The 26,765-nt window shown below is 42.3% G+C and overlaps 1 protein-coding gene across 12 annotated transcripts in view; it reads right to left on the reverse strand.

Moving 5' to 3' along the window:
- Window positions 1-300: 300 nt before the first annotated feature.
- The window catches only part of Ppp6r3 (protein phosphatase 6, regulatory subunit 3), a 140,738-nt gene continuing 114,273 nt past the window's right edge, over window positions 301-26,765 (reverse strand). For 7 of the 12 annotated variants that reach the window (XM_005384269.2, XM_005384273.2, XM_013514100.1 and 4 more), the window contains 8 exons: window positions 25,762-25,816; window positions 24,808-24,938; window positions 19,308-19,429; window positions 15,465-15,618; window positions 13,856-13,962; window positions 12,067-12,217; window positions 5,626-5,745; window positions 2,505-5,018 (listed from right to left, as the gene is read on the reverse strand). In XM_005384269.2, the coding sequence (XP_005384326.1) occupies window positions 4,835-5,018; window positions 5,626-5,745; window positions 12,067-12,217; window positions 13,856-13,962; window positions 15,465-15,618; window positions 19,308-19,429; window positions 24,808-24,938; window positions 25,762-25,816 (1,024 nt within the window). In that variant the 3' untranslated portion in view covers window positions 2,505-4,834. The other 5 variants (XM_013514101.1, XM_005384277.2, XM_005384275.2 and 2 more) reach the window with 2 other exon arrangements.

The following is a 26,765-nucleotide window of genomic DNA, read 5'->3' on the forward strand; positions in this document are numbered from 1 at the left end:
GGGGGTCAGGGAGCGTGACACGTGGAGAAGGTAACACGCCAGCGCAGCGGGACAGCGTCTCAAGGACGGGAACCGATAGCAGGCTCCTTCTCAGTGGGAACGCACCGCGCACCTGTTTCAGGTGCGGGCCACAGCAGCGGGTGGATGAGCTAAACCCTACAGCTGCCACGCTTCCAGCACAGCTCTGCCTCCTCCCTCACGAGCTGGCATGTACGGTAGTTTAGGAATGGCAGAGGGTCACTGTGGCAGCCCCACACCCTGTCTGGTTATTAAAGGCCACACAAGATACAAGAGGAAATGTCTAGAAACAAAGAATCAGGCTTTATTTTTTATTTTAGATACAGGTATTGTAGACATCTGTTAGTCTTGCATTCATATGGCCAATACACAGAAATTAAAAAGTAGGAACTAGGTAGAGCAGAGTGACATCGCTGCTGTCCCCAAGCTGGTGCCCTCTAACCCCCACAGGCCGGTCCTTTTTCTTCCCCACCACCTATGAGCAGCAAACCATAATCCTAGCCCAAAGGAAAACCCCAAGAGCTCTTTCCCTAGCAGTAGGCGGGATGAAGTAAAACACCGTGTTACCCTGGGTGGGATGGAGAAGTCAAATCTAAACCCCGGAGGCGGCACACACCGCTCCAGGGCCAAACTCTGGCCACAGCTCCAAAGCTCGCCACCAGGTGAGACAGCAGTGCACCATCCATCAGCAACCCTGCGGCCCCAGCCACAGGCGTCAGGGGTCCCTGAGACAAGCAGAGGAGCCCTACTCTCTGGTGGTGCCACGTTCCAGAGAACGCATGAGGGTCGTGTCTTCTGAGAGGAGCTCCCAAGAGAAGAGGGTCCTGAGGAGGGGCGCGGGCCATACCAGCCGGCTCACCACCAGTCCAGGGCTTCCTGCTACCCCTGTCCTCGAGGTGCTAGGTACACCTTTGGAGCTGCAGGAAGTTTCTACACTATCTAAATGAAAAGTAAATAAGGAATAAGGCATCAGACATTTGATTCTTTTATTTCCATATGCAATGTAATGTTTAGGCACGCTGCTTGGGATGCTGTTTCTAAAAAATTCGTTGGCCATTTTTCAGAATATCCTTTTGGTTTTAAATACTGGTCAGGAAAAACAAATGATGTAAAAATACGTGAATAATCTTCTATTACAGAAATGAAAAACTGATTTGCATCTAAAAGTGCAAGAGGTGAAGTGATTTAACCCTTTCACCAGACGATATGGCAATATACAATATATTGCTTCAGCTGTTGGAGAAGGCTGTGATGTATTTTTATATTGACATACAAAATTATAAATTACATTGAATTAGTATCCATAATCACTATATATATACACAAACCAGTTCTAAAAAAGATACACTGGTTTAGAATTTACGAGTGAAAACCTCACAAGGTACAGTAAAACAAGTAACATGCTTAGGTGCCAGATTTTGATTTCTACTTTTAAAATACTAGACTGTAAAATGAACGCACTCTAATTCCATTAGCAGCACGAGCATTTTTCAACTGACTTGCCTAATATGATTTAGGTATGTTAAATACGCAGACTGCTCTGATACGGTCATTGGTGATGCTTGTTAACAAGGTAAATTTTGGTGAATGGGTTAAAAGGCAGATGAACTACCAAACAAAACAAAAAACAAAAACAACCCCCCCCCAAAACCCCAAACCACAGTCATGTACACTCCAAATATTCTAGTGTTTCACCTGTAGGAAGAATCATTTCAAGCAAACAAGACTTTAACAGAACATATGGCTTTACATTAACATCAATTTATCAACTAAGTTGTAGCAATAAATACTTAATCTCTACCAATAGACTTACATTTTGATTCGTTTTAAACAATACAGGAAACAATTACCAATCAAAAACTGGTTATAAAAAGAACACCAAATATTTCTTATTCAAAATCACTTTTGTAAGTTAGAACAACCAAAATAACACTTAGAGGGCATTTCAATTCTACAACTCCTTGCCAACCTGGAAGAAAAATGAATTCAGAATTTTGTACAAGGTGAAAAATGTATGAAAACTGCCTAATACTTTGGTCACACTAATAATTGTCAAATAGTTATGTTTCAAATACAATAGATCTGTGTATTCACTTTTATAAAACTATTCTTACAGCCGTTTTACCTACAGTATTACTACTATTATTACATGGGCGGCAAGATCTTATTTCACAGGCTACCCATTATTTAGAACAATACAATATAAACATACGCAAAAATTCTTGGTATTTGTCAATGTGCAATATTTTTACACTTCTGAATTTCTCTGTACAATGTCTTAGAATCTAGAATATAAAGGTTGCTGGTCCTGATCCCTTGCAGAGTGAGTGCAGCAGTGACAGCTTGGTGGCTCCAGATGGCCCTCCAGAGCCCTGGCTGGTGGCGGTCTGCAGTCTTCGGTCAGCAGCAGCAGACGTCACTCATCATACAGGGCCATTAACTGACGTGTCACCTGGCACACTTGGCTGGTCAGTCCTAGGAGTAAGAGACAGACATCTGAAGCACTTGAGGCAGAAACCGGAGGAAGAGACTGAACTTCGTTTAGCCCAAGGGCAGGGAGCGCTTGTTAGCAAGAGCTGCAGAGCAGAGCGCAGATGCCCTGTGGAAGTCACCCTCCCTGAGGTCCAAGGACCACTCGAGAGGTCAGTGGTTTCCACACTGTTGCTCCCAGAGCCTGCAGGAGCTATGTGGTCAGCCCTCCTCCGAGAAGCTTTTTTCTGTCCCACAGAACAGAATACAAGCAGAATGTCTCTCAAAACGCAGGGGTTTGTTATCAGGAAAGGAAAATGAAAGGAAACTTTTCTTGTAAATACGACAAACTATTACAAACAAAGTCTATATGAACAAGGCCTCTTGCAAAACAAACATCAGGCTAAAAACTGGGAGACAAAAAAAAAGGCGGAACAGTATACCAACGAACAAGTGCTGCATTCTTGCCAAAATCACAATGAGTGTGTGATATTCATAAAGCCTTTAAGCAATGTTTTATAAAGCAGAAAAGCAAGCTTAGAGCTGTAGCTGGGAAGAATAAAACCACTTTTTATTTTTGCCAGTACTGGGAATTGAACCCAGAGTCTTTCCACTGACTTACACTGCCGGCCCTTTTTAATTTTTTATTTAGGACAGGAGCTCACTAAGTCACAAAGTTGCCCAGAACAGGCTCAAACGCAATTTTCCTGCCTCAATCTCCCAGAGTACCCAGATCACAAGACCCAGCACAAGTACTTTTTACTTAGCACTCTAAACTTTGTTATTAGAATGCTTTCAGTTCCTGGTACCTGCAAGTTACAGCAGTGAAGCCAAAGTCAGCTCCACATACGTCAGCTCTGCTTACGTGTGATGATGTCACAGGCATGGGAACAGTGTTCTGGAGCCCAACGTATGTATCCTGCCTTTGCAGAATACGTATGTTTGGCTGTGTGCTCTTAAGCAAATTTCTTAATCTTTCTCAGTTTGTTTTTCATCCCTGTAAAAGGGGGACACTAACCTCCCACCCTACAGGGTGGATGTACAGGACAATCCAAAGTGTTGGCTGGTACAGAGAGCAGGCCTGATAAACAGCAGCGAAGCAGGATCTGGGCAATGCGCATCTCCAAGCTCAGAGCAGGCAGCACTCCTGGCTTCTAAAGGACCACAGTACTATCAGGCTGTGGCAAGGAGCCACTTGAAGCAGCTGTGGTCTTCACACTGCCACAGTACCGCTCCCCTCCACTGTGAGGCATCGAGACACTGGGCTTACTTGTGCCTTCCTTAATTCCAGCTTGATGCCACTCAGAGGCCTCCCCACTCTACCTAACACGGACTCTTTACCTCATTCCCATTCTAGCCTTACAGCTTCCTCCCCAACATATGCCTTAAGTTATGAGTGGTCCGTCTGCTGCTCTGCCAGTAGCCACCAGTGACTGCCACTGTGATGTATGCTGGACGGAAGGATGGGTGGATGAATGCAGGGATGCAAGTGGTACCCCTCCTATTTCATGCCTCACCCCAATGCCTCCTCCACCACCTCAGCCCCATGAAGGGCAGAGCTCTGCATGTCATGTGCTTCTAGTCAGAGAGAAAGGCAAGTGGGCTCCCCTCAGGCTAATTTCTGCAGTGCAGAGAACCAGAAAACAACCCACTCTCTTCTCTAACATTTATGGGAAACCAAGAAGGAACTCCAGCAGCCACTATTCCAAACCGGGACAGACCTGCAGGATCGTGCCTTGTATGCAGCCCTCAGTATGAATGAAACTGGACGGGTAGAAATTGGGGAGGTGACATAACTGGGAACGAGATCTAACAAAAGACCATCTTGTAAGACAGGGTCTCCATTTGAAATACAAGCTGGCCTCAAACCCCTGGTGATCCTCTTGCCTCAACCTCTCGAGTGCTGGGATTACAGGTGTGCGCCACCATTCCCAGCTCAAAAGACCATCTTAAAAGTATGCACTGAAAACCCCAGATGAGAGACTTGGCCCAGCCCTTTGGAGCACCTGGGGCTGGGACTGCTCCCTCAATGCCCAAAGACACCTTGCCTTTTCTTCCCAAAGCCTTCACTAGAGCCAACATGCTCACATCATTCTTACTATTAATTTTATACACACTTTTTTAAAGCATCACAAAAGCTTTTCTTTCTGGCTAGAATTTCTATGAGAGGAACAAAAACTGGGCTTGCTAAGCCATGAATACAGGTTTTCCAACCAGCTAATGGAGAGGGCCCCCTGCTGGTACTTGCTGGTTGTGTTCTCTGGAGTGTCCAAAAGACTTCAGGGTAAGTCAGACCAGGGGGAAAAGTACAACTTTTCTGAAACTGCTTTAAAGGTCACTTTATTCCTTACAGAAGGAATACACAATCTCCGGTATCAAAAAAATTAACTTGGGGAGGTGCTGAACAAAGTTCCTCATTCATCTTCCCGTGTGAGCTTTGGCTCCACCCGCGAGGCCATGTGCACGGGCCGGCGCACTGGTGCTCCACAGCTGGGGCTTTGGCTTGGCCTATCTCTTCAGACCACGGGTGACTATAAAGAAAACATCACATTCCAAATCACACCGCTGTGCCAGTGGGATTTTCACACTTAATCAAAAGAAGATCAAGCACACAAGAACTCATTTAAGGCCTGAGAGTATCTGGCTGAATATATGAACAGGATTCAGCCAAATTCCCTGTGTCATGTAGGCATGACTACGGGAAAAGAGGCATCAAGATCTGCTTGTGCCTGGTAGCTGCAAGACTCTACAGGGACTATGGAGGATTCTACTCCTGGAGGGGCTCAAAACTCTTTTCAACTTAAGCCCTCACAAGAAAGTGCAGGTGGGTTTGAGTAAGACTTCCCTTCCCTCAAGCTCTTCAAAGAGCTGATGATTGTACCCAATCTCAGGACTCAGCCAGTCCTTCCTGGCTTCTGGGATAAGGAGACGGTGGTGTTGCAAAGTTTTCAATGAGCCTTCTGATTATTTTAAGGACTGAGAAAATGGCACTGTGACAAATACACTGCTGAAGGGTTAGGCATAGCTGTGAACAAGCCCTAGACCCCACCCCCAGGTGGCAACTCCCCTCCCAAATCCCAGGAAACCACAGGCAAAGCCAGAGCAGGGCCTAGAAGGATGTAAGGGCACGGCAGTTACCTCTGCTCTGGACTACTGCTAGGGGTCCGGGGGGCCATGGACTTTGCCTCTGCTGGCTCAGGGCTCTCCTCTACTTCTTTACAAGCAGCATCTTGAGAGGTAGACAGTTTTCCTTCCTCACTGCAGGAGAGAAGATGATAGGCAAATCATATACCCCAGGTACGACATCTGGGTGCCAGAGGATGAGATCACATGCAAATGGCTCTGAAGTCATGGCTGCCATAGAGGCAAGCCCTGGGGCTGAGCATGCTCAGGGCAGAAGGATCACAGGGACACAGAGGGTGACTGGGAAACCACAAAAGGAAAGGGCCACACAGGTGGGAACCAAAAGAGGGATGATGTAATGTAGCTGGTGTCTGATAAAGAATGGCTTTGCATTACCGTACATACCGGTAGGATTTCAACACTCTGAGGCCAAGTGTGCAAAACAGAAAAAGAAATGTACAAGAGTTTCAGAATACTCCTAGAAATGAGGAATTGGGGGGGAAACATGTCCACGACTGCACATAAGCAAAACCGCAGAGTCGGTGAAGGTGTCAAGTGAACCTGTTTGAAGGAACGAGTCTTTAGTTTAAGCCTTGTTCTTGGGCCAAGCCCACCATTAACAAAGTTGCAGAGGGTAAACCCCTTCCGACTGACAGATGGGAAACCTGGTCAGAAGAAGATGGGAACCCACTGTCTGAGCTAGCCTTAAAGACTTGGCGGGCTGCCCTACAACAGTGTGTGTGAAGCACGAACACAATTAAGGAAAGAGGGAGCCAAGAACTGACTTCAGGGGCACGGGGTCTTCAGAGAAGAGGACACAAGAGGATTAGTTTCCCCTTCCGGTGGCTCTTGGGAGAAAGAGAGCAGCAGGCTCTTTGCTTCCTCAGGACTAAAAATTTAGACTTGTCACCATTTAACACAATGAAATGGCAGCAGTCACAGGTTCCCTAAGGGAAGTTCCCACATTCTTAAAGCCAAGTCCTTTCCGGGATTTGCTTATGAACTGCCTCATTTTAGGACCATTTTTCAGGTGGTTTCCAGATGGTTCCAATTTCTAACTAGGAAAATGAATTAAAATTTAATGATTTAGTGACTATCTGAATTACCTAGGTCATTAACTCTCTTTTCTGTGATGCTGTTGATTGAACCCAGGGTCTCACCTATGTGCACACTCTAGCACTAAGCCACATTCCTACCCCTCATCACTTGTTTTTTAACTCACTCCTCTGCTCCTTTTCTGCCCCCTGCCCTTCAAATCAACTGTTCTAATGTGCTTATCATTTAACTTTGGTAAAATGTACAGTTCTCTGCAGTACATTCCAAGTCGCGTAACTGGCACTGAGTCCATGCCTCTTGGTTCTTCTCTCTTGCGTCTGCATGTCTGGAACATTCATCTGCTCCTCCTGAGTGTGGCGCTGTGTCCACGGTGTGTACCTGCCAGTTCTACCTGCTATGCTCACCACAGTAGTGAAAACCTAGACCGTCCTCCACTTCTAGGCCTCTTTCCAATGCTGCAATGACTGTCACTGTCCATGGCTAACAGGTTGATCTGGGCATTTCTCAGGGAGGGCGTCTATACTCATGAGAAGAAATTTCTAATTCTGGGGATCTTTCTACTTTTTATTTTTTTGTTTTTTTTTCCGGTACCGGGAATCGAACTCACGACCTCGTGCTTGCCAGGCAGGCACTGTGCCGCTGAGCTAAATTCTCAGCCCCGCATCTTTCTACTGACAAGGAACCCCTCCTAACTATCTGGAATGGCTGTCCAGGCTGCCTTTCCACTAGCAGGCAGCAGGGTTCCAGGCACCCACGCGTAATGACCCAACCACTCTAATTTCTGCTAGTCTAATGAGAAAAGTGGTGTGTCTCACTTCCCACAACCCTCTGATGATGAATGAGCTGAGTATTTCTTCATTTTTAAAAACTGCCTTTTGGTTTATTTGTAAACTATTATCTTTGCTTATTTTCTAATTTAGCTTTTCTTACCACTGAATTCCTTAAATATTCAATGTCGGCATCACACATTTTTTCCCTCAATTTGCCATCTGCCTGTTAGTTTTATCTGTAGTACCATGGTACCTTGGTTCATGAATGCTTTTGTTTGCAAACAATTTGATTTGTAAACAGAAACATTTGGCAAAATTTCATTTCTGTTTGGAAACTCTCCATTGGGTGACAGACGACAATGGCCATTTTCTCCAAACACAAATGTGGTCATCTCTTCCAAAATTGTAGAACAAATTAACTGAGGTACCATGGTACCATTGTACTTCACTGACCACAAATTTTTTTTGTATATGTGCTGCTGAAGCGAGCACAACTGACCACAAATCCTTAACCGCAACATTTAGTAAGTCACTGACTCACAAATGAGTTGCATTCCAGAATGTTTGAAAGTTGGATTTGTTTGTAAGTCCAATAAAGTGAGTCTTACACACTTTTGACGCAAATATATAATGTATATTGCTTTGTGCTTCCTCACAGTCCCCTCCGCTGCGTTTCCTCTTGCTTCTGCACAGCCTGAGCTCTGAGTGAGCCCTGCACTACTGTGCACTCTCACACTGTACAGTAACACACAGCAGCACAACTGTGACAACATCCGGCAGACGTGTGAGCTACCTCTGCGACCTGTTTCCACCTACGAGTGTTTGCACTGCGAACACAGTTCCTAGCTGGGAAAGTTTACAACTCAGATGTTCATTTTACTGTAATTCAATTATCTGCCTTATAGTTTAAATTTTCTTTTATTGACTATCATGAGACTTTGGCCACATCACCTAACTCTAGTGTCCCAGTTTCACACCTGGACAGTGGGGGTGATCCTCATAGGTTCACCTCACACAGTTCCCAAGAGAAATGAGTTAACACACACGGGCGTGGAGACAGCCTAGCATGAAGGAAATATGTGTTTGCTTTATCTCCTTAGTCCTCCTGGATTTGCTTTAGGATGTGGAGGAAGGACGTGGCTTTACTTTTTTCTAGTTGAGCCTTCTTCCCCTTTTAAAATTTCTCTTACAACACAGGCCCCTTGCTCTGTGTGCACACCAACACCACGCCGTTTTAATGATTACGATTTTTAGCATGATTGAATGTCTGGCAGGGTAGGTCTCTTACTTAAACTGTCCCTTCTGGTTATCGAATCAATTTGAGAACCTTATTTTTCCACACAGTTATAGTGTGTTTGCCAGGTTTTTTCTAAAAATTCCACTGAAGCTTTCATTAGGACTGCATTCAAATTCAAGGTCAAGCTGATGGCGGCGGATGTTTTGCAGCACAGTCAAATTACAGTGTTGACGCCCACCTACCCAGGTCACCTTCAAGTTCTCTCTCCTAAACTTACAGACTAATATGTTTTGTGAATGGTACTCCGCTTTGTATTATATATTTTAGTTGCTTAACAGTGATGTAGAGAAAAGTTATTTTTAAAACGGATCTCAACAGCAGTGGCTGAATTCTTTCATTTATTTATTTATTTATTATTTTTTATTTTGAGGTACTGGGGATCAAACTCATGACCTTGTACTTGCCAGGCAGGCGCTTATGACACTGAGCTATATCCCCAGCACCCCTGAATTCTTTTTAATTACAAAGTTTGTTAGTGACTTTGTTGCAACTGATCATTGCTACATGCAAATAATAAGGCTTGGTGTTTCTCTCCTGACCTGTACCCACAGCGCTTCCTTTTCTTCCCAGAGCTGCCCACAGATTGTGGGCAGTGACCACAGGCGGCCTCACTTAGGGCTGTCACTAGAAGTGATGCCCCTAGAATTTTTTCAGTAAGAATCATTTCTGCTATACTATTTCGGCATTTAGTTTTTACCTAGTTAAGCATTCATTTCTCTTAGTGATTTGCTCAGCTTTCATTGTACAAAATTATGGAACTTTATCGAAAAATGTTCTTTCAGCTGACTATACGAAGATTAGAATGACACTGGATTTAGTCAGTAAATATTTTATTTTTTATTTTATTTTATTTTTTTTTTTGTTTTTCTCCGGTACCGGGAACCGAACTCACGACCTTGCGCTTGCCAGGCAGGCGCTTTTGCCGCTGAGCTAAATCCCCAGCCCCGTCAGTAAATATTTTAGATGGACCTCTGCATGTACTTTGTAACTGACACAAACTGATCTTTTTTTTTTTTTAGATAGTGTCACACTATGCAGTTCAAGCTGGGTTTGAACTCACTATGTAGCCAGGGCTGGCCTCAAACTCACAGTGATCTTCCTGCTTCAGCCTCCTGAGTGCTGGGATTACAGGTGTGTGCCACCATTCCTGGCTAGTTGACTGTTTTCTGTCATTATTCTTATCTGGTTTTAGAATGAAAACTTCACTGTCCTCAAAAAAATAAAAAACAAAAAAACCCAACAACTAGAGCCAGCCTAGGCAAGTTAGTGACTAACTGGGCTAGGGGTGTAGCTCTGTGTGAAGGCCTGGGCTCAATCCTCAGTATTGGAATGAAACACAACAACCAACCAACCAGCCAACCCACCCACCCACACCAAGACCAAAACAATCTGGGCAGGTTTTGTACTTCTATTTTCTGCGACAATTTAAGGCAAGAGTTAATGGGCACTGCACTTAACGACTCCCATAACTGACTGGCCCTGTTTACCTACAAACCTAAGCTAAGCTACTGTAATTTGGCTTGCTCCTTGTTTCCCTCACAGATAGGTGGTGTTTGTACCCTTTGTCGACCTTTAAAAAATTATCTCTTTCTTACTGATACCAGGTTCATCTTACGTACTGGTCACTAATTCTTTGTTGGTTGTGGCTTGCTTTTCCTTTTGTGTGTCTTTTGTAATATTAGGAATTAATTTTCCACTGGTTTGGCTTTTTAGTGGCTAAAAAAATGCCTCCCCTGCCAAATAGTAAAGATTTTCTCTTACGCTATTTTCTGAAAGTTGTGTGACTATAGCTATTGTATTTATTTTCAAGTAAGAGATCTAATCATATTTTTCTCCCACATGGATAATCATTATTCAGAAGTCCATGTGTCCTCACTGAACTGTACACCATTCTACCATGTGCTGAGGTCATACAGGGGAGGGGATGTGGTATAACTCCTGGCCGGCCCAAATCATCTCCATGATAATAGCTTACTAATAAATCTTGATGGCCAAGTATGTATGGGGAAGCCCTTACTTTTTTCTTCAAAATGATCTTGGCTGTTTGGTCTTCCTTATGATCAGTTGCCATGAAACATTCACTTGGGATTTTAATAGGAATTTCATTAATTTCATAGTGTAATTTGTTGAGATATGCCAAAGGTTATCGGTCCACTAATAACATGGCAAATCTCCACATTTATGTTTAGGTCTTCACTATGTCTTTCAGTAAGGTTTTAAAATCTTTTCTCTCAAAGGTCATATTCTTACAGACAAGTTTTAACATTTTTATTATAAAAACACACAGGCACATATAGAACACCTTATAGAAAAAGTGACTTTTCTACGCATTCACTAAACATGCTAAATTTCCCTGTTAATTCCAATGCTTGCTTATAGATTCAACTGGAATTTTCTATGTAAAAATCAGTTTATAAACAATGACAATTTCACTTTTCTACATCTTTTTGCTGTGTTTGCTAAGACATCAGCACAACGCTGAAGAAAAGCAGTAACAATAGGTCCCACTGTCTGATTCTTGTCTATAAAGGAAAATTTCTAATGTTCCACTATTAAGAGTAATTACTATGTGTCACACTGTGTATATAGTCGTGGTCACGACTTAAAACTACATCTCTGCGTTTGGTTTGCTAGCTCTTAAATGAAGTTTTATTCAATTATATATGCCCAGAGATGATCTTACCCCATACTTTTCTTCTCTCATGGAGCTTTGTTTTGTGGGGACCTTATCACAGGGTGCAAAGCATTCCATCTGTGATTTCTGAAAGCTCTGTAACAGAAGGACTATAGCTCTAAGCATTGGTTTAGTTGTAGTCCATAAGTTTTGATTGAAATTTTTTCACTCTTTCTTCAATTTTAAATTTAGACTTCTTTTACAATCACTTTTCTGACCCACAAGTTTAAAAGTGAGGTTGCTAACTTCCAAATAATACGTTTGATTTTTTAAAGCTATCATTTTGCTACTGAGTTACAATGACAGCATTATGTCTGGAGATAATGATGCATGTGTATGATACTGGGCCTCTTGATTTTCATGCTTCTTTGATACAAGTCAGTTTTTACTGTGAGTAAAGATGTGTCTGTTCTCATCTTTCTGTCAACTGGCTAGACTCAAAGTCTTTTGAACACACAAGCATACGGGAAAAATACACTTTGGGCGCCTAAGCTCTCCATCTCTTAGTTAAAATTTACTGCATTTATGGTAATGTTAAAAAGATGTTGAGCTCGTGTCTGAATACCCCTTTCAATCAAACTACAAATTTTCATGTTTGAGGTTTTTCCCCACCATGCTCCCGACAGCCTGAAGATGCAGGAAGATCTATCCCTGGTTACCTTTTAAAGACTGCAGTCTCTGTCTTGGCATCTACAGTGAGGCTGAGCGTTTCCTTCATGCCGCCATTCATCACTGTCTCAGTTACCTTGTCTGTACTTTCTGCATCCTCCTCTCCATCGAAGCTGGCTTCCATGGCCACACTGCCTGGTGCTGAAAGAGCGCACAGCCGATGGTCACACAATTCAAAGAGGAACTGCCACCCACTTCTGCGCAGTGCCCTTCACCCACATTACATCAATTGCTTAAAGAAAGCAAGTGTGAGACTGCCTGTTGCTTTCTGGCTAGATTCATTCATGTACCTCCCGCCAGTACCAGGCGCTGAATCCAGGGCTTTTTCATTGAGATACATCCTCAACCATCCATCCATTTTGGAGAGAGGTCTCACTAAATCACTAATAGGCTGGGCTTGAACTTGCAATCCTCCTGCCTTTGTCTCCTAGAGTGCTGGGATTACAGGTGTGTACCACCATGCTTCTCCTGGCCAATACCTGATAGGCACTGCCTTCTTAAAAATGTCCACTAGGGTGATTCTTCAAGAGTTTTCTTCATTAGAGGACTGGCAAGTCCTCTACAGCCTTCCTAGCTCTGTGCACCACCTACCACCCAAGTTTCTCCCAGGAGACCTGGCTGTCATACTCTACAGCACAGGGCAGAGAAAACAGTTTCATTCTAGCCTCCATTCACTTGTTTCTTCCACTTGGGTCCTAGTCTTGTCACTGTTTCTTTTCTTTGCTCTATAATAGAAGTCACACAGACTGTATGCTGTTTATGAACTTGTGCTGGAGTCAAACTGCCTGGACTTGAACTCTAGTATCACTACCTCCCAGCTGTATAACCCTTGGGCAAGGAACCTACTCTGTGCCTGAACTTTCTTGTTGATAAAATGGGGATCAGCAAAGCTGCTTATTGAATCACTGAGGAATAAAACATCTATTTCAAATGCTTGAGACTGACAAAACCAACATGAGTCACTGATTTTATTCTTCTATATCACCAGTTCTAATGCCTCTATTAGAGCCTCTTCCTTTTCCCAAGGACTTTGTTCTCTCCATACAACTCTGCCCTCCATACACAGTGGTAGCTTGGTTCACACTTTTCTTTGTGAACAATCTGGTTTCACAAACAGAAGTGTTAGGCAAAATCTTGTTTTTATTTGCGAACCCTATGTTGGGTAACCAACATGACTGCAGCCATCTTTCCTGCACCAACAAGAACCTGGCAATCTTCTCCAGAACTACGGAATGAGTTAAGTTCATGAATTGAGGCATCATTATTCCCTATCATATCCCCTTTGCTAACACTCCCTCAGCTACCCAAAACTCTATCCATCAGGGCCAATGCGAGGAACATCCATGAATATTCTGAGTAATAAGACAACCCACTGGGATTGTAGAATTTCATCTCCTCATAAAAATGAGAAGAAAATAGTGTGACAGTTTGAAACAGGCCTAGAAATACTCAAGTGCTTCAGCAGAGGACAGGATAACTGGGCAGGCCTGCAAAGTACAGGTCTAGTTCTGCTTTTATTCACACTGGACACTGTGGGTGAAGGCATTCCTCCTTTCTGGGCCTCAGTTTCTTTATGTACATACTAACAGTAATGATAACGTGGGACTTCTTACTCCTAGAATCAATATGCTGGGGTTCAGGAAGGATACCTGCCACCCCCCTGCCAGGTGCCTTTAGACACGAGAGCCAACATCTGAGTTTCCTGGCTTCTTTTAGCCCCTATGCTTGAGAGAGGTCTGGTTTCCTAAGCCTGCTCCCTACCAGCCCACGCTGGCTCACCTTCCGGCTGTGCTGCCAGGGCAGCAACACTGGGAGTCAGTGGGTCCATGGCTTCAGTGCTAGTTTCCATTTCCACTGGAGAATTACTCCTTAAAGCATCTTTTGTGCTTCAGAAAAGAGAGAAGTTAGATGTTAGTAGTGGGGAACAGACCACAGTTACCCCATCATTCACAAAAACCCTTTGAAAATAAGTTCAGTTTCTATTGAGAGACATCAGTCATCTGTATAGGAGCAGCTGGGTCACAGATTCCAGGGACACAGGGGGTCTATGTGCAGCAGCTAGAAGTAGAGATGAGGGTGGATGGCAAAGCTCTTTCTAAACCTGGGCCAACAGGCTGGGCATCTCAGGGCGTTCAAGGCGAGTTCCAATGCCCACCTGTCTTCTATGTAATCATCAAGCTCCCAGGGCCTGACGAGCAGAGATATACATCTACAGCAGCAACTATGTCTACAGGGCTATTTTTACCAAAATCCTGACTTACCTTGAGCCAACTGCCTGAAGGCACTGGCCCTCTGAGTGCTGTCCACTGCTGAGATCGTGGGAACACAGTAAAGAAACACCATGTGACTAAGGGAGGTGACTCTACTTCCTCTTTCATGCCACTCCCATGGCAACACCCTAGACACCCACACACATGCATGTGGGGCTCAAGAGAACCAAGCCACTTCAATAACATTTCTCAAGTAACCTCTTATCTTCCAATCACAAAAAGAAAAAAGCAAGAGGTGGAAACTTGACAGTCTTGCACTGCAGCAGGGCTGATGAAATATTTCACACTGTTCTGAAGACATTTTTCAAAACTCTAATTCACACTTTTGAAGGGCTCAGTGTTGTGATGAGTTATTACCATTAACATGTGTTTCTGCTCAGTTTGTGTAACATGGTGACTGTCAGCTTCCAAGTTTTGTCTTCCTATCTTCTGCACTGCTAGTGACTTTTAAAAATACTATGATACCACAGGGAAAGCAATGAAGTCTTCCAATTGGGTGGTACAGATTAATTTGGTTTTGGAAGATAAAATATTTAGCAAATCAAAGTACTGTAGGTCTAATGAGACATGAAATCAACTCTTGAGTGCTGATACTCTTTGGGAAAATTTGACACGACAGACAGTTCTATCACAGAGAATACAGACGCAAGACTGACAGTTACATGTCACAGCTCTTAGAATACTAAACTAGTTAGAAGTGAAAGGTAAGTTCCTGCTAACTAGTGAATTCAAAATACATTTTGCATTTCTCTACAACCTTCCACACAGAGGCGTCTATCAGGAGCTCACACCTGTTCTGAAGCCTGTGCTGAAGGCAGAGCTGTAAAAGCCCACGGGGCTCTCACCTGCTACTGTATACTGCTGACACCTTAGGATCAATCCCCCAGGCTACTTTGTTCAAGAACTTTCCCTTTCCCAATTTGTCCTGGAGCAAAGGAAAATGGTGCCTATTCTGCTGTGGGACACACAGCTGTGTCAATACCCTGCCATTTTGCTTTTTCATCTTGTTTAAGGCACTACATTCAATTCATAGCTAACGTATAGAACCTGTATTGGTAGTTAACACCCACCATTCCCAGTTCCCTATGGAAAGGCGTAGACCACACACATTCACTCACCTCAGAGATGATGTGAACTCTGAAAAGGAAGCCCAACCCGTCTCTTTAGTTGGCATTGGCTCCTCTGTGCTCCATACATCAGACCCCACTGAGTCTAACGGAGTGCCGTGGGTGGTCTCCATTGGAACGTCAAAGTTGGCTGACCAAGTGGGTGCTGAAACAAGGGGAGGTATTTCTCAGGGAAGTTTCAGTAATTTACCATAACACAAGGTCATTTTTATGTTGAGTGTGGTGGCCTGTGCCTACAGTCCCAGTTACTTGGGGTGCTGAGCAAGAGAGAAGGACTGCTTGAGCCCAGGAGTTCAGGGCCACCAAGGGCACAACCCATCTCACAAACAAACAAAAGCACAAAATTAAGAGTAGCAATGATTTTAAAAAGAGAGAAAAAGAGAAAGAGAATGCAGCTGTGGAGAAAGGGTTTTCTAACAGGCTACTGGTAGCAACAGAAAGGGGACAATCACCTAGAGGGCAACCAACAATACCCATGACATTAAAAACTGAGTTTTCTTTCATCTAGCAACTCCATTTCTAGGAATTTTTTCCAATAGAAATACTACGTAAGCGCACAAATCTACAAGTAAGAAAGACATCTTCAGCCAGGTGAGGTAGTTCATGCCTGTAACCCCCAGCACTCAGGAAGCCAAGGCAAGAGAACTGCATGCATTTGAGGCCAGCCTAGTTTCACTACAAAGTGAGACCTTGTCTCAAAAGATAAAACAAAAAGATGCATTAATGCTAATTTCTAAGTTTTGACAAGTGTTCCAAGGCTGTATCAGCATTGGGGGAAGTTAACCCAAGGGTGTACCGTGGCAACATTTTTTTTTCTTTTGCAGTACTAGGAATTCAGGGTATATCCCCAGTCCTTCTTCTTTTTCTTTTTTTTTCCCCAGCACTGGCAATCGAACTCACAACCTTGCGCTTGCCAGGCAGGCGCTGTGTGGCTGAGCTAAATCCCCAGCCCCTCCTTTTTCGTTTTTTACTGTGAGACAAAGTCTCTGCAGGTCATTAAATTGCTCAGGCTGGGTTTGAATTTACCATTCTCCTTCAGCCTCCCACAGTGCTGGGATTACAGACATTTGCCATTACACACAGCTATCAACTTTTTATACTATCTCTGAAACATTTCTGTAAGTCTAAATTATTCCAAAATAAAAGCTTATTTAAAAAGAATATACTGCAACAACTGGAAATGACCTGGATGGTTCCCAACAGAGAGCTGGTTACATTGCGTGCTCCCACCACTCCCTGGTATTAACTGCAATTGCAGAGGCTGCCTTGTCCTGAACTTAGGGCTGTGCTCCTTGTCTCTGCTCCTCAGAGGCAGAGTGTGGGTCTAAGTGGCAGGTCTCTGTCAGATATCCCCTCCTCCAGATGTGTCCCTTCAGATGCAGTCAAGTTTCTGCTCCATCTGCACACAATGCTTTCCTTCACATTATGTGAACCCTCAAAGTGGTAGGAGCCAGCACTCTCTGCCAGGCATTTTCTATGCCCATCAGGAATCTCTGGCAGTAAGGAAGGAGTGTTAGGGAACTGCTAACTGCCTAGGCGGTTTATCCTAGGCACAAATAATTGAGAAGTACCTGTGCCCAACAGAAAGATTCCAATTTCACACACTAACCTTACCATGACTTGGAGCTTCACCAAGCTCCTCTTCCATCTGTTCAATTCAGATACAGACTGTCTACACAGCTAAAGCCTCAGTGAGGATTTGCTCTGTGTGTCATGTGTTAGTGAGGAGGAGCTCCATGGACAGCAAGAAAGAATAACACTGAACATTTCCACCTGAAACCTCACCAAAGTGAACCTGGCAGGTGCCTGTGTCCGCTCACCACATGCAACATTCTGGAATCAGAGTTCTACTTTATAACTCAATCAGGTGGCACAAACAGGACTTCACCACTGCTATCACCCTGGCATAGGCCTTCCCAGATAGTGCCCCAAAGTCAGTGTAACATGAGAAACTGCTGTAGTAAGTCCTCAAAAACATGAAAGACACCAAAAGCTGGTGGGGACGTAGGGGTTTATCTTCTAGTCACCCCACCCATGTGCTGTGGAGATCTGAGAATGAAAATAAGCTTTTCCCAAGTAGCAGGCAAGCAGGATAAACGTAGCCATCTTTCAGGGCCTTCCCCTCCTCTCTATCTCTACTTCCAAAGTCCCAGCAGCAGTGGTATGCAGAGTCACAGCTTCTTGTGGTCTCCCTCTAACACATTTATCATAAACTCAGTGCCCTCAAAGAATCAGAGTTCTGAAACATTCTTTAGTCCTGAAAGAGGAAGAAATCCAACACACGCTACAACATGAATGAACCTGAGGGATACTGTGCTAAGTGAAATAAGCCAGTCACAAATGTGTGTAATTCCACTTACATGCAGTACCTAAGCAGTCAACTTCACAGCATTGGTAGGATGGTAGATGCCAGGGGCCAAGGCAGGGGCAATTGGAAGTAGTTCAGTGGGTACTGAGTTTCAGTTTGGTTAGACCAGAAAGTTCTAGCCGTCTGCTGCATAATGTGAATACACCTAATGCTACTGAATTGGGCCCTAAAGGAAAAAACCAGCCCCACAGATTCTGGAGCCAAAAATGAAGGCCCATCTGCCCCGTGTTCTGTTTCTGTCTCCCTGCTGCCAGGAGCTACCCTCTTGGCCCTTGTATTTCTTCTGCAACAGTGTCTCCAGTTTTCCTGTCTCCAGCAGGGTTACCAAGAGTCTGCCAAATAGTCGTCAGAGCTTCCCTATAACCTTCACAATAGAAGTCCAGGCCTGCTGTCTGGCCCTATTCCTCCCAACCCATCTCAGTCAATTCCTGAGCCACAGTGAACAGGTTGTGGTGCTCTGTGCCCACTTGGCATTTGTTTTCTCTTTCAACCTAACTAGTCCTTAGCTGTCTTTGAGCACTACTCTCTCTAGCTCCTCCAGCACTCTGCTCTCAGGACCTGGCCCTGCCAAGCTTCACTTCCCCAGCAGGCCTTGAGGCCTGCAGGTGTAGCCTGTGACTGTTTCCAGTCACATGCCTGACATGTGGCACAGGGGAACTGAATAAAGGTATACTGACTTGAACTGCACTGCAGAGGAAAAGGTCTACTTCCTGTTCTTGAAGACAGGCAGTGGCTCCCCTCTCTTCTCAGGCCCAGATTTGTATCTATCATGAGAGTACGGTGGTGGAGTTGGTTGTGTGGATGACTCCTGAGGTCCTGTCTGGCTTAGAGTCCCAAAAGAGATTGAGGACACAAAGCTACCAAGGTCAGGAGGTCAGGAGGTCAGGAGGTCAGGCTTGGGGAAAGCCTCCTATCAACCCACAATGGCTTCTTTACATCAATATTTTCCCAAGCTTTCAAAAGTCAGGAGCTCTTTTTAAAGACACTGAACTCAAGTGTTTTTTGCAAGCAGCAAAGCACAAACATGCCCTTAGCTGAATAAATTTTAGGGTTATAACTTCTCTAAGTAAATTATGAAGAATCTATGTAAAAACTGCTTAGGCTTTAAGTTGCTTCTTCTGGTTTGTTCTATTCATGATTCCACCAAACACAATTATTTCCTCTTTTCTGCATCTAGTCCTTCCCTTTCTACTACAGCACTACTACTTGGAGCCAGAAGGGGCCATCCTAGAGGGCCATGTGCTCTGGCCAAACTGATGCCGATGTTCTTACTTGACACGAAAGCCCAACTCGCTCTTTCCCTGAGCCTAGTCCAAAACTCCAATCTGCAAAGGACTCACATTACAATGTGTGTTTCAATTCAACTATTCCTTCAGGAGCCACTTTAGATGTTATTATTCTGCCTCTTTTTCAGAATTCTCAGTATTAACACCTTGCAACTAATTTGCAAAACCAAGGCAACTTACGTTCATTAAGGTCTACCTCCATCTTATCTTCTGTGTTGGCACTACTGGATTCAAACAAGTCTTGTTTTGCTCCATCTTCTTCTTCAGAATCTGTACTTTCTTCACTGTCTGTACTCCCAGAGCTATGGAAAAAAAGGGACTGAGATATCTGATGCTGTTTATGATCCACAGCTAAATTCAGAAAATCCTAAAGATCACCCCCCAAACACAAAATCATACTGTGCTTCCACTGGACCATACCCCTGAGTGTAATGTGGTCAGGACACGGGAAGACTTTTAGTATGTGCTCCAAACCTGTTAAACCAGCAATGACGCCCTAACCTGGGCTCCACCTAGAGACCACCATTCTGAAAACTGCCTCTACAGGTGCACACTGGGTCTCATTGTGGGGGTAATCTGCATTTCCCTAATGGGCAAAGATGTCAGTCATTTCTTCGTGTGCTTATTTTGCTATCCCATATCTTAATTATCTTCCCACATTTATAGAGTACTTTAGAAATGGGGCTTTAAAAAAAAAAGTTGTATAGAAATTTCATTTATGAACAAGTTTTTATCAGATTTGCACAACTTGTTGAAATAGACTTTTTCCATTTACTCACCTTTAAACCACTATTAAAAATCAGACATTTACAGAAGTCAGCCTATTCATGAGTTCTCTGTTCTGTCCCACTGACCAATTCTTTATCTTGACTCAATTTACTCTGTATCTGGATTCAAGCAGCTAGTCCTCCAATTTTGTTCTTTATGAAAAGTCATTTTCACTATTCTAGGTCCTTTATATTTTCATGTGAATTTAGTCACAATGTGTTAATAGCTACCCCAAAAAGCCTCCTTTAAGGTTCTGTTGGGGACTCTGCCAACTCTAGAGATCAGTCTGGGAGATTTTAATAATATCAAATCTTCCAACTTATCAACATTTAGCACGTTTTTAGCTTCTCTAGAAAATCAACACTGCAAGCTAAAACTTCTGTTTTATGGACTTTAGTGTACAGGTCTTGTACCTCTTTTGCAGAACTTATCCTTATATCCTTAGCATTTTTGATGCTATTCTTAATAGTGTTTAGTAATTTCTATTCCAACTGTGGTTTCAGTAGGCAGAGATATAATCATATTGATTTTATACTGTATGTTGCTAAATGTACTTCAGTCTCTTTGTATATTCCAGCAAATTTCCTGTACCAACAGCCACATCTGAGAATAGTTTACTTGTAGTCTAGTTGTTTTTTCTTTTTCTTTACTTATTGCACTAGTTAGAAATCCTGTACAATACTGGAAAGAAACTATGTGAAAAGATATCCTTTTCTTGTTCCTGATCTTAAGAGGTAGTGATAGTTTTTACTATTAAATGTGATATTAACTGCAGTTTTTATACATGCTTTAATCAGACTGAAGAAATTCCTTTCCTAGTTTGCTGAGTTTTTATTATGAATGGATACTGGATTTGGTCACATGCTCATTAACAGATCTTAAGAGGTTAAAGCAATTTTGTCCTCTCAGACTAGACCTTGGTCATGACGTATTATCAGAGAGTTCTGCCTACATGTTCATGAGAACTGTTAGCTGGTTTTCTTCTCTTGTAATACAATGTCAAGTTTTGGTACCCAGCTACCCTGTGTCTCATACAACTGGATGGATGGTTAACAATTTCTTTTCAATTTTCTTGGAGACTTTTTATAGCACTGGTAAAATTTCTTCGAGAAATGCCTGGGAGAATTCATCAGTGATGCTAGGGCCTGAAATTTATTTTTTTGAGACAGGGTCTCACTATGTATGTCCAAGTTGGCCTTGAACTCACTAGCCCAGGCTGGCCTCAAACTTGCAGTGACCCCCCTGCCTCAGCCTCTCAAGTGCTGGGATTATAGTGTGTGCCACCATGCTTAGCTTGAAATTTTTGTGTGTGTGTAATGGAATGTTCTAAATTAAAATTGCAACTTCTTTACTAGATATAAGTCTATTCAGGTTATCTTTCTCTTGCTTGGATTTTTGTAGTTTTGTCTTTCAAAGACCATTTAGGTTGTCAGGTTCACTGGCATAGAGCTGTTCATAATATTCCCTACTTTTTAAATCTAATGTCCAGAATCTACAATGATGTCACCTCTCATTCTTGATGCCAATAATCTGTATCTTCTTTTTTTCCTGACCATTCTGGCTAAAAATTTAACATTTTTATTGATCTTCTCCAAGATCAATGTCTAGATTTATTTTTATAATAATGTCTGGATTTATTAATCTCCTCTACTGTTTTTCTATTTTGTATTTCACTGAATTATACTAGAATCTTTATATTACTTATTTCTGCTTGAGTTTAACCTAGTCTTTTTTTTTTTGGTTTTTCTCCGGTACCGGGAACCGAACTCGCGACCTTGCGCTTGCCAGGCAGGCGCTTTGCCGCTGAGCTAAATCCCCAGCCCCCTAATCTAGTCTTTTGCTTCTAATTCAGGCCGGCCTTGAACTCATTATGTAGCGCAGGGTGTCCTCGAACTCTTGGCAAAGCTCCGGCCTCAGCCTCCAGAGTGCTGCGATTACAGGTGTGCCACCACAGGTGTGCCACCGCACTCGGCTTTCTCTGGTTTCTTAATGTACAAGCTAAAGCTATTGATTTTCTTCCTTTCTAATATATTCAGTTAGTGCTAGAAACAATTCTCTAAGTACTGATTTAGCTGCATTTCTCAAATCTGGATATACCATTTTCATTTTCTTTCAATTCAAAATACATACTGTGTATTTTGGATACACTATTTTCATTTTCTTTCAATTCAAAATACATACTGTGATTTCTTTTTCTAACCCATGTGTTACTCAAATTTCTAAATATTTGGAGATTTGCCAGAGATCTTTTTGCTACTGATTCTAATTCCATTCCTAGAAAATGGCCTGAACCCTTTAGAATTTATTGAGATTCACTTTAAGAGCTGAACATGGTAAATATTTCATAAACCTAAATGAAAGTGTCTTCTGTTGTTGTTGGGTACAGTGTTTTATAAATGCACAAGAAGGATAAACCAGTGGACAGTGCTGTTTAAGTATTCTATTTCCTTATAATCCCTGCCTCTTTCACCAGTTACTGTGAGAGAGTATTAAACTATTTGCCCGTAAATGTGGATTCTCCACTTTAGTTCTATTAGTTTCTGCTCCACTGAAGCTGTCATTAGGTATATGTACACATTTAAGATTAGCTGTTCTCTGAATAAATCAACTCCTTTATTATTATATGACTTTATTCTTTTTCTTTGAAATCAACTATGAGTTTAACATGGATGTTCTAGTTTTTAAAAAATTAGCACTGATTTTTTTTCACTTTTAACGTTTTTTATTCTTTTGTTTCTTATATATGCATAAGTTAGGTCTTGTTTTTCCAACAGGACAATCTCTGCCATATTGTATTCCTTCCTTCCTTCCTTCTTTCCACCCACCCAACCATCCATCCGCATACATGTGTGCTGAACCCAGGAGACCTTGCCCAAGTGTTCTACCACTGAGCTACAGGTCCAGCCAGCCCTGCTGCCTCTGAATGAGGGCATGGGACTGTTTACTTTACAGTTATTCAGGATTAGTTCTATTGTCTTGCTGTTCCTTCTGTTTGTCCCAGTTGCCCACTGTTGTGTTTTTCTGCCTTCATTTGGCATTTTTTAATGATTTGATAATTTTTTAATGATTTGATGATTTTTTAATGATTTCCTTTCTGGTTTGTTAACATTAGCTCCTAGCTTGTTTTAGCGATTGCTTTAGGGTCTGTCATGGTTTATCTTCAAGTGATTCACAGCCAAATCTAGAAACAACCCAAATGTCCAGTAATAGGAAAATAAACACGCAAACTGTAGTACACCCATTTGATGGAATACTTACTACTCACCAATAAAAAGAAATGAGCTATGAATACATCATTCATTATAGTTCTCAAAGTAATTATGTAGAATGAAAAAAATCAAAAAGTGTGTAATATACAGTTTCACTTATATAACTCTAGAAATCACAAACTAATTTAAATGAAAAACTAACAGAGGTCAGGAAGGGGTTAAGGTTTTACAAAAGGACATGAGACAACTTTTGGGGCTGAAGAGTTAGCTCATGGTCTTTACTAGGATGACAGTTTCATGGACTACATGTTAAAACTTACCACACTGCATAACTTCTTAAAATGCAGTTTATTATAGGTCAATTATACCTTGGAAGTGTTGCTATAGAAACAAAAACCCTTTCTCTCCTCATCCTGTGTTCTTTCTGGTATCGAGTGTTATCTCCCAGGCCACTGTCTTCCTTTTGCACTCGATCCTGTGTGTTCTCTACACGTGCTGTTCTCGAAGGATGTACTGCACTCCGTCATAACATGTGAGGCCACTTTGCCTCCAGAACAGAAACAGCAATATGCAATGGCCCTTTAGTGAATCCACGCACAACAAACACGATCTCATCGTGAATGGTGACAAACAGATCTGACTGGTCTTGGCCTGTAACAAGTCACCATGAAGATATCTGGCTCTGGCTGTCCAGCTCCAGGAGCTGCAGCAGCTATCCTGCCATCCACAAGCAGTGCTAACTCATCATGCAGATGATGACAGAGCAGGAATAACTAGAAGAAACTAAGTCTAAAAAGCTTATTAAACTGTTATCAGATCTAAATTGTGAGAAAAATTCTCCTTGTTTAAGCAACTTCCCACTCTTCAGTAACCTGCAGCAAGAGCATTCTTAAGAGACACAAATGTAGACACACTCAGCAACAGGCAACTCTGACAGATATGCAGCAAGAGGACTAGGATGCTCCAGAGATGGGAGGGATTTTACTTTTCATTTACACCCTTCTTGTTCTCCTAGGATTTTATGCCATGTTAAAACATTACTTAATAAAACCGAAAAATGAAAATTCAACTATTCCTTTAATCATCTCTTTGAACTATGAAGATTCTGATGATGCATATTTGTATAAGAACTCTTGAAGCAAGAGGGTTGTGATGAGTGACTTACAAATGAAATAAAAAGAATTAAGATACATAATATACATGTACAAATTCCCCACAATGAATCTAATTACTATGCACTGTAAACATGTACTAGTAAAAATTAAAAAATAAATTTAAAAAAGTGATTTTAAAAAAGGGTCAGGATTGACCCAGATGATATAAACTGACAAGACCCCCGTCATTTAAAATAAGATTAACTTTTAGAAACAATTTGAGGCAATACATAAGTGGGCTGCTATTGCCACATTAAGCGAACGTTAATCTAGTTAAAGGCATGGCATGATAGAGCATCTTTTTCCCCATACAGATGTGGGGCCACAACATCCCTGAATAACGTCTACACATCTATCCGTTTAAGCAGTTTGCTATGGCTGTGGCACTGCAGCCCAGAGAATTGACCTGTCATTTCAGCAGGGCACTTCCTCTGACCTTGATAAAAGCACTGGTCTCTGGATTAAGCATATGTTTGGCGAGGGTACATTATGTATCTCATCATAATCGTCTGCTATGTACAATTTTGAGTGTAATGAACTATCTTTCACCTGGATCTTCTTTGGGATTCTGGTGTAAATGCAATGTGCTTTTCCTCCCAGATATCCTCCTCATCAGAGCCACCATCATCAAACTGCTGTATTCTTTCCTTACAACATGCTTCAAACAAGGCGATATTTCCCTAAATAAAAACAAGAATGAGGGAAACAAAACAAAACAAATTCAAGCTATTTTCTCCTCAAAGTTACCAATGTAAATTTTTGCATTGCTTTTAAAAAAACAGTAACTATCACATGAAAATAAAATGTATGCATCTAATATTAGTTTCTATGTATGTAACAAGAAGTTCCTCTAAAAAGAGTGGGTTCAAAACCAGCACACAGTAGGCCTATGCCATTCCCTCCTCACGAACTCAGGTCACCTAGTGAGAACAACAGTATGAGACCAAGAACTTCCTCTGCCCTGGAGATGCAATCGCAGATCTGGCCAACAAGGAAAAGAAAGCTTTGTTCTCTCTGACCTCCCCTGTCCAGCTAAGCAGCACTGAGCTGCCGTGGCCCTACTCAGTTGTTTGTGCAACATCACACCAGCAAGTAAACCAGCGGTCTCTCAGGCTAAGCAAATTAAAATCAAGACTCTGCCTACTCAAATACTGTGACGGTCTTGGTGCTTTCAGAGCAGCATGGTAGTGAGACACTGGCCCTGATCCTGGGAAGAGAAGATAGACAACCTGCAGTCTTCCCTTTATAGCCAAAGGTCTATGCTGCCATCACCAGTGACCCTGGTGTTATTAGCCCAGTCACATTTAAGCCACGGTTGTAAACTTATGCCCACAGCTGCCAGGTAGGTATTAGGAGTGGGTGACACATGTGATATCAACCTAAGATATGGGCTCCCAGTGATCAAGGCAACTACACTTGGACTCTCACAGAAACCAATTCCACCTTCCACTTTTCCACTTCTTATATGCCATGTTACTCATGACAGAAAATAGTTATACTTACACTTTCATTTGTATTGAGAGTAAAGTTGATGTCTGATACCCGATCAAAAGAAACACTGTAAACAAAATATAAGTGTAATAAGACTTGTTAATTACTCAGAGGCTCCAAGAATAGTATTCATAAAATTTTCTTTAAAATACATTATCATGAAAATCTCTATACACAGAAAGCAAAACAGTTTTCATGTATTAAATGATGTCATTTCCTGCAGTATTAAGAAATGTATTCAGGAGGGAAAGGGTGAAACGGAAGCCTTTTGAGACATAAGCCTTTCAAACACCCTAAAAAGGATTTATAGCACCCATGACCCATGTGTATGGTTCCACTGACCACACACACCCAAAAAGAAATTACTTGCAAAAAAGAATCAAGTCAAACCACAAAAAAAAGTACAAAAGTATCAGTAGGCACTGAGCTTTCTCCAGTTAGCCAAATTCATACACAAAATACACAGGCATCCTCGAAATCTTATGCTACAACAAGGCATAATCCAAGAAGATGGTAGGGAATAAAACTTATAGCCCATTAAACTTGTTTTTTGAGCAGGTAAGGCTAGCTTGAGAAGATCTGTTCTAATAATCACTATTCTAAGCACCAAGTTTTACAGAGAAGATGGATTCCTGACTATAACACTCTGCCAGACTCCAGACAGTCAATGCTGAGACATCAAATGGGGAATGTGGGGACCGCGGGTTCTGGTGTGAGGTGGGGAACCAATCTTGCTCCCAGGGCAAACAGGTAACCTCATGGAGTGTTCTTGCTCTTTCTGGATTAAGACAAACTAATCCTAAGGCAGCTGACAGACATCCCCTCCTGCTATTTACAGTGGAGTCTCCGTTCCATTATGCCAGAACAGCATGTTTATAGCATTAAGTGTGCTATAAAAAAAATTTTAACTTCTCACATACTATAAATGGCAATATGTAGTAAACAACAGACTCCACTGGCTGCAGTTCAACAAATTATTGAGAATTGACTGCTAAAGCACCATAGCGGATACCAAG

This window comes from Chinchilla lanigera, unplaced genomic scaffold, assembly GCF_000276665.1.
Source record: "Chinchilla lanigera isolate Chin_1 unplaced genomic scaffold, ChiLan1.0 scaffold00021, whole genome shotgun sequence".
NCBI lineage: Eukaryota > Metazoa > Chordata > Mammalia > Rodentia > Chinchillidae > Chinchilla > Chinchilla lanigera.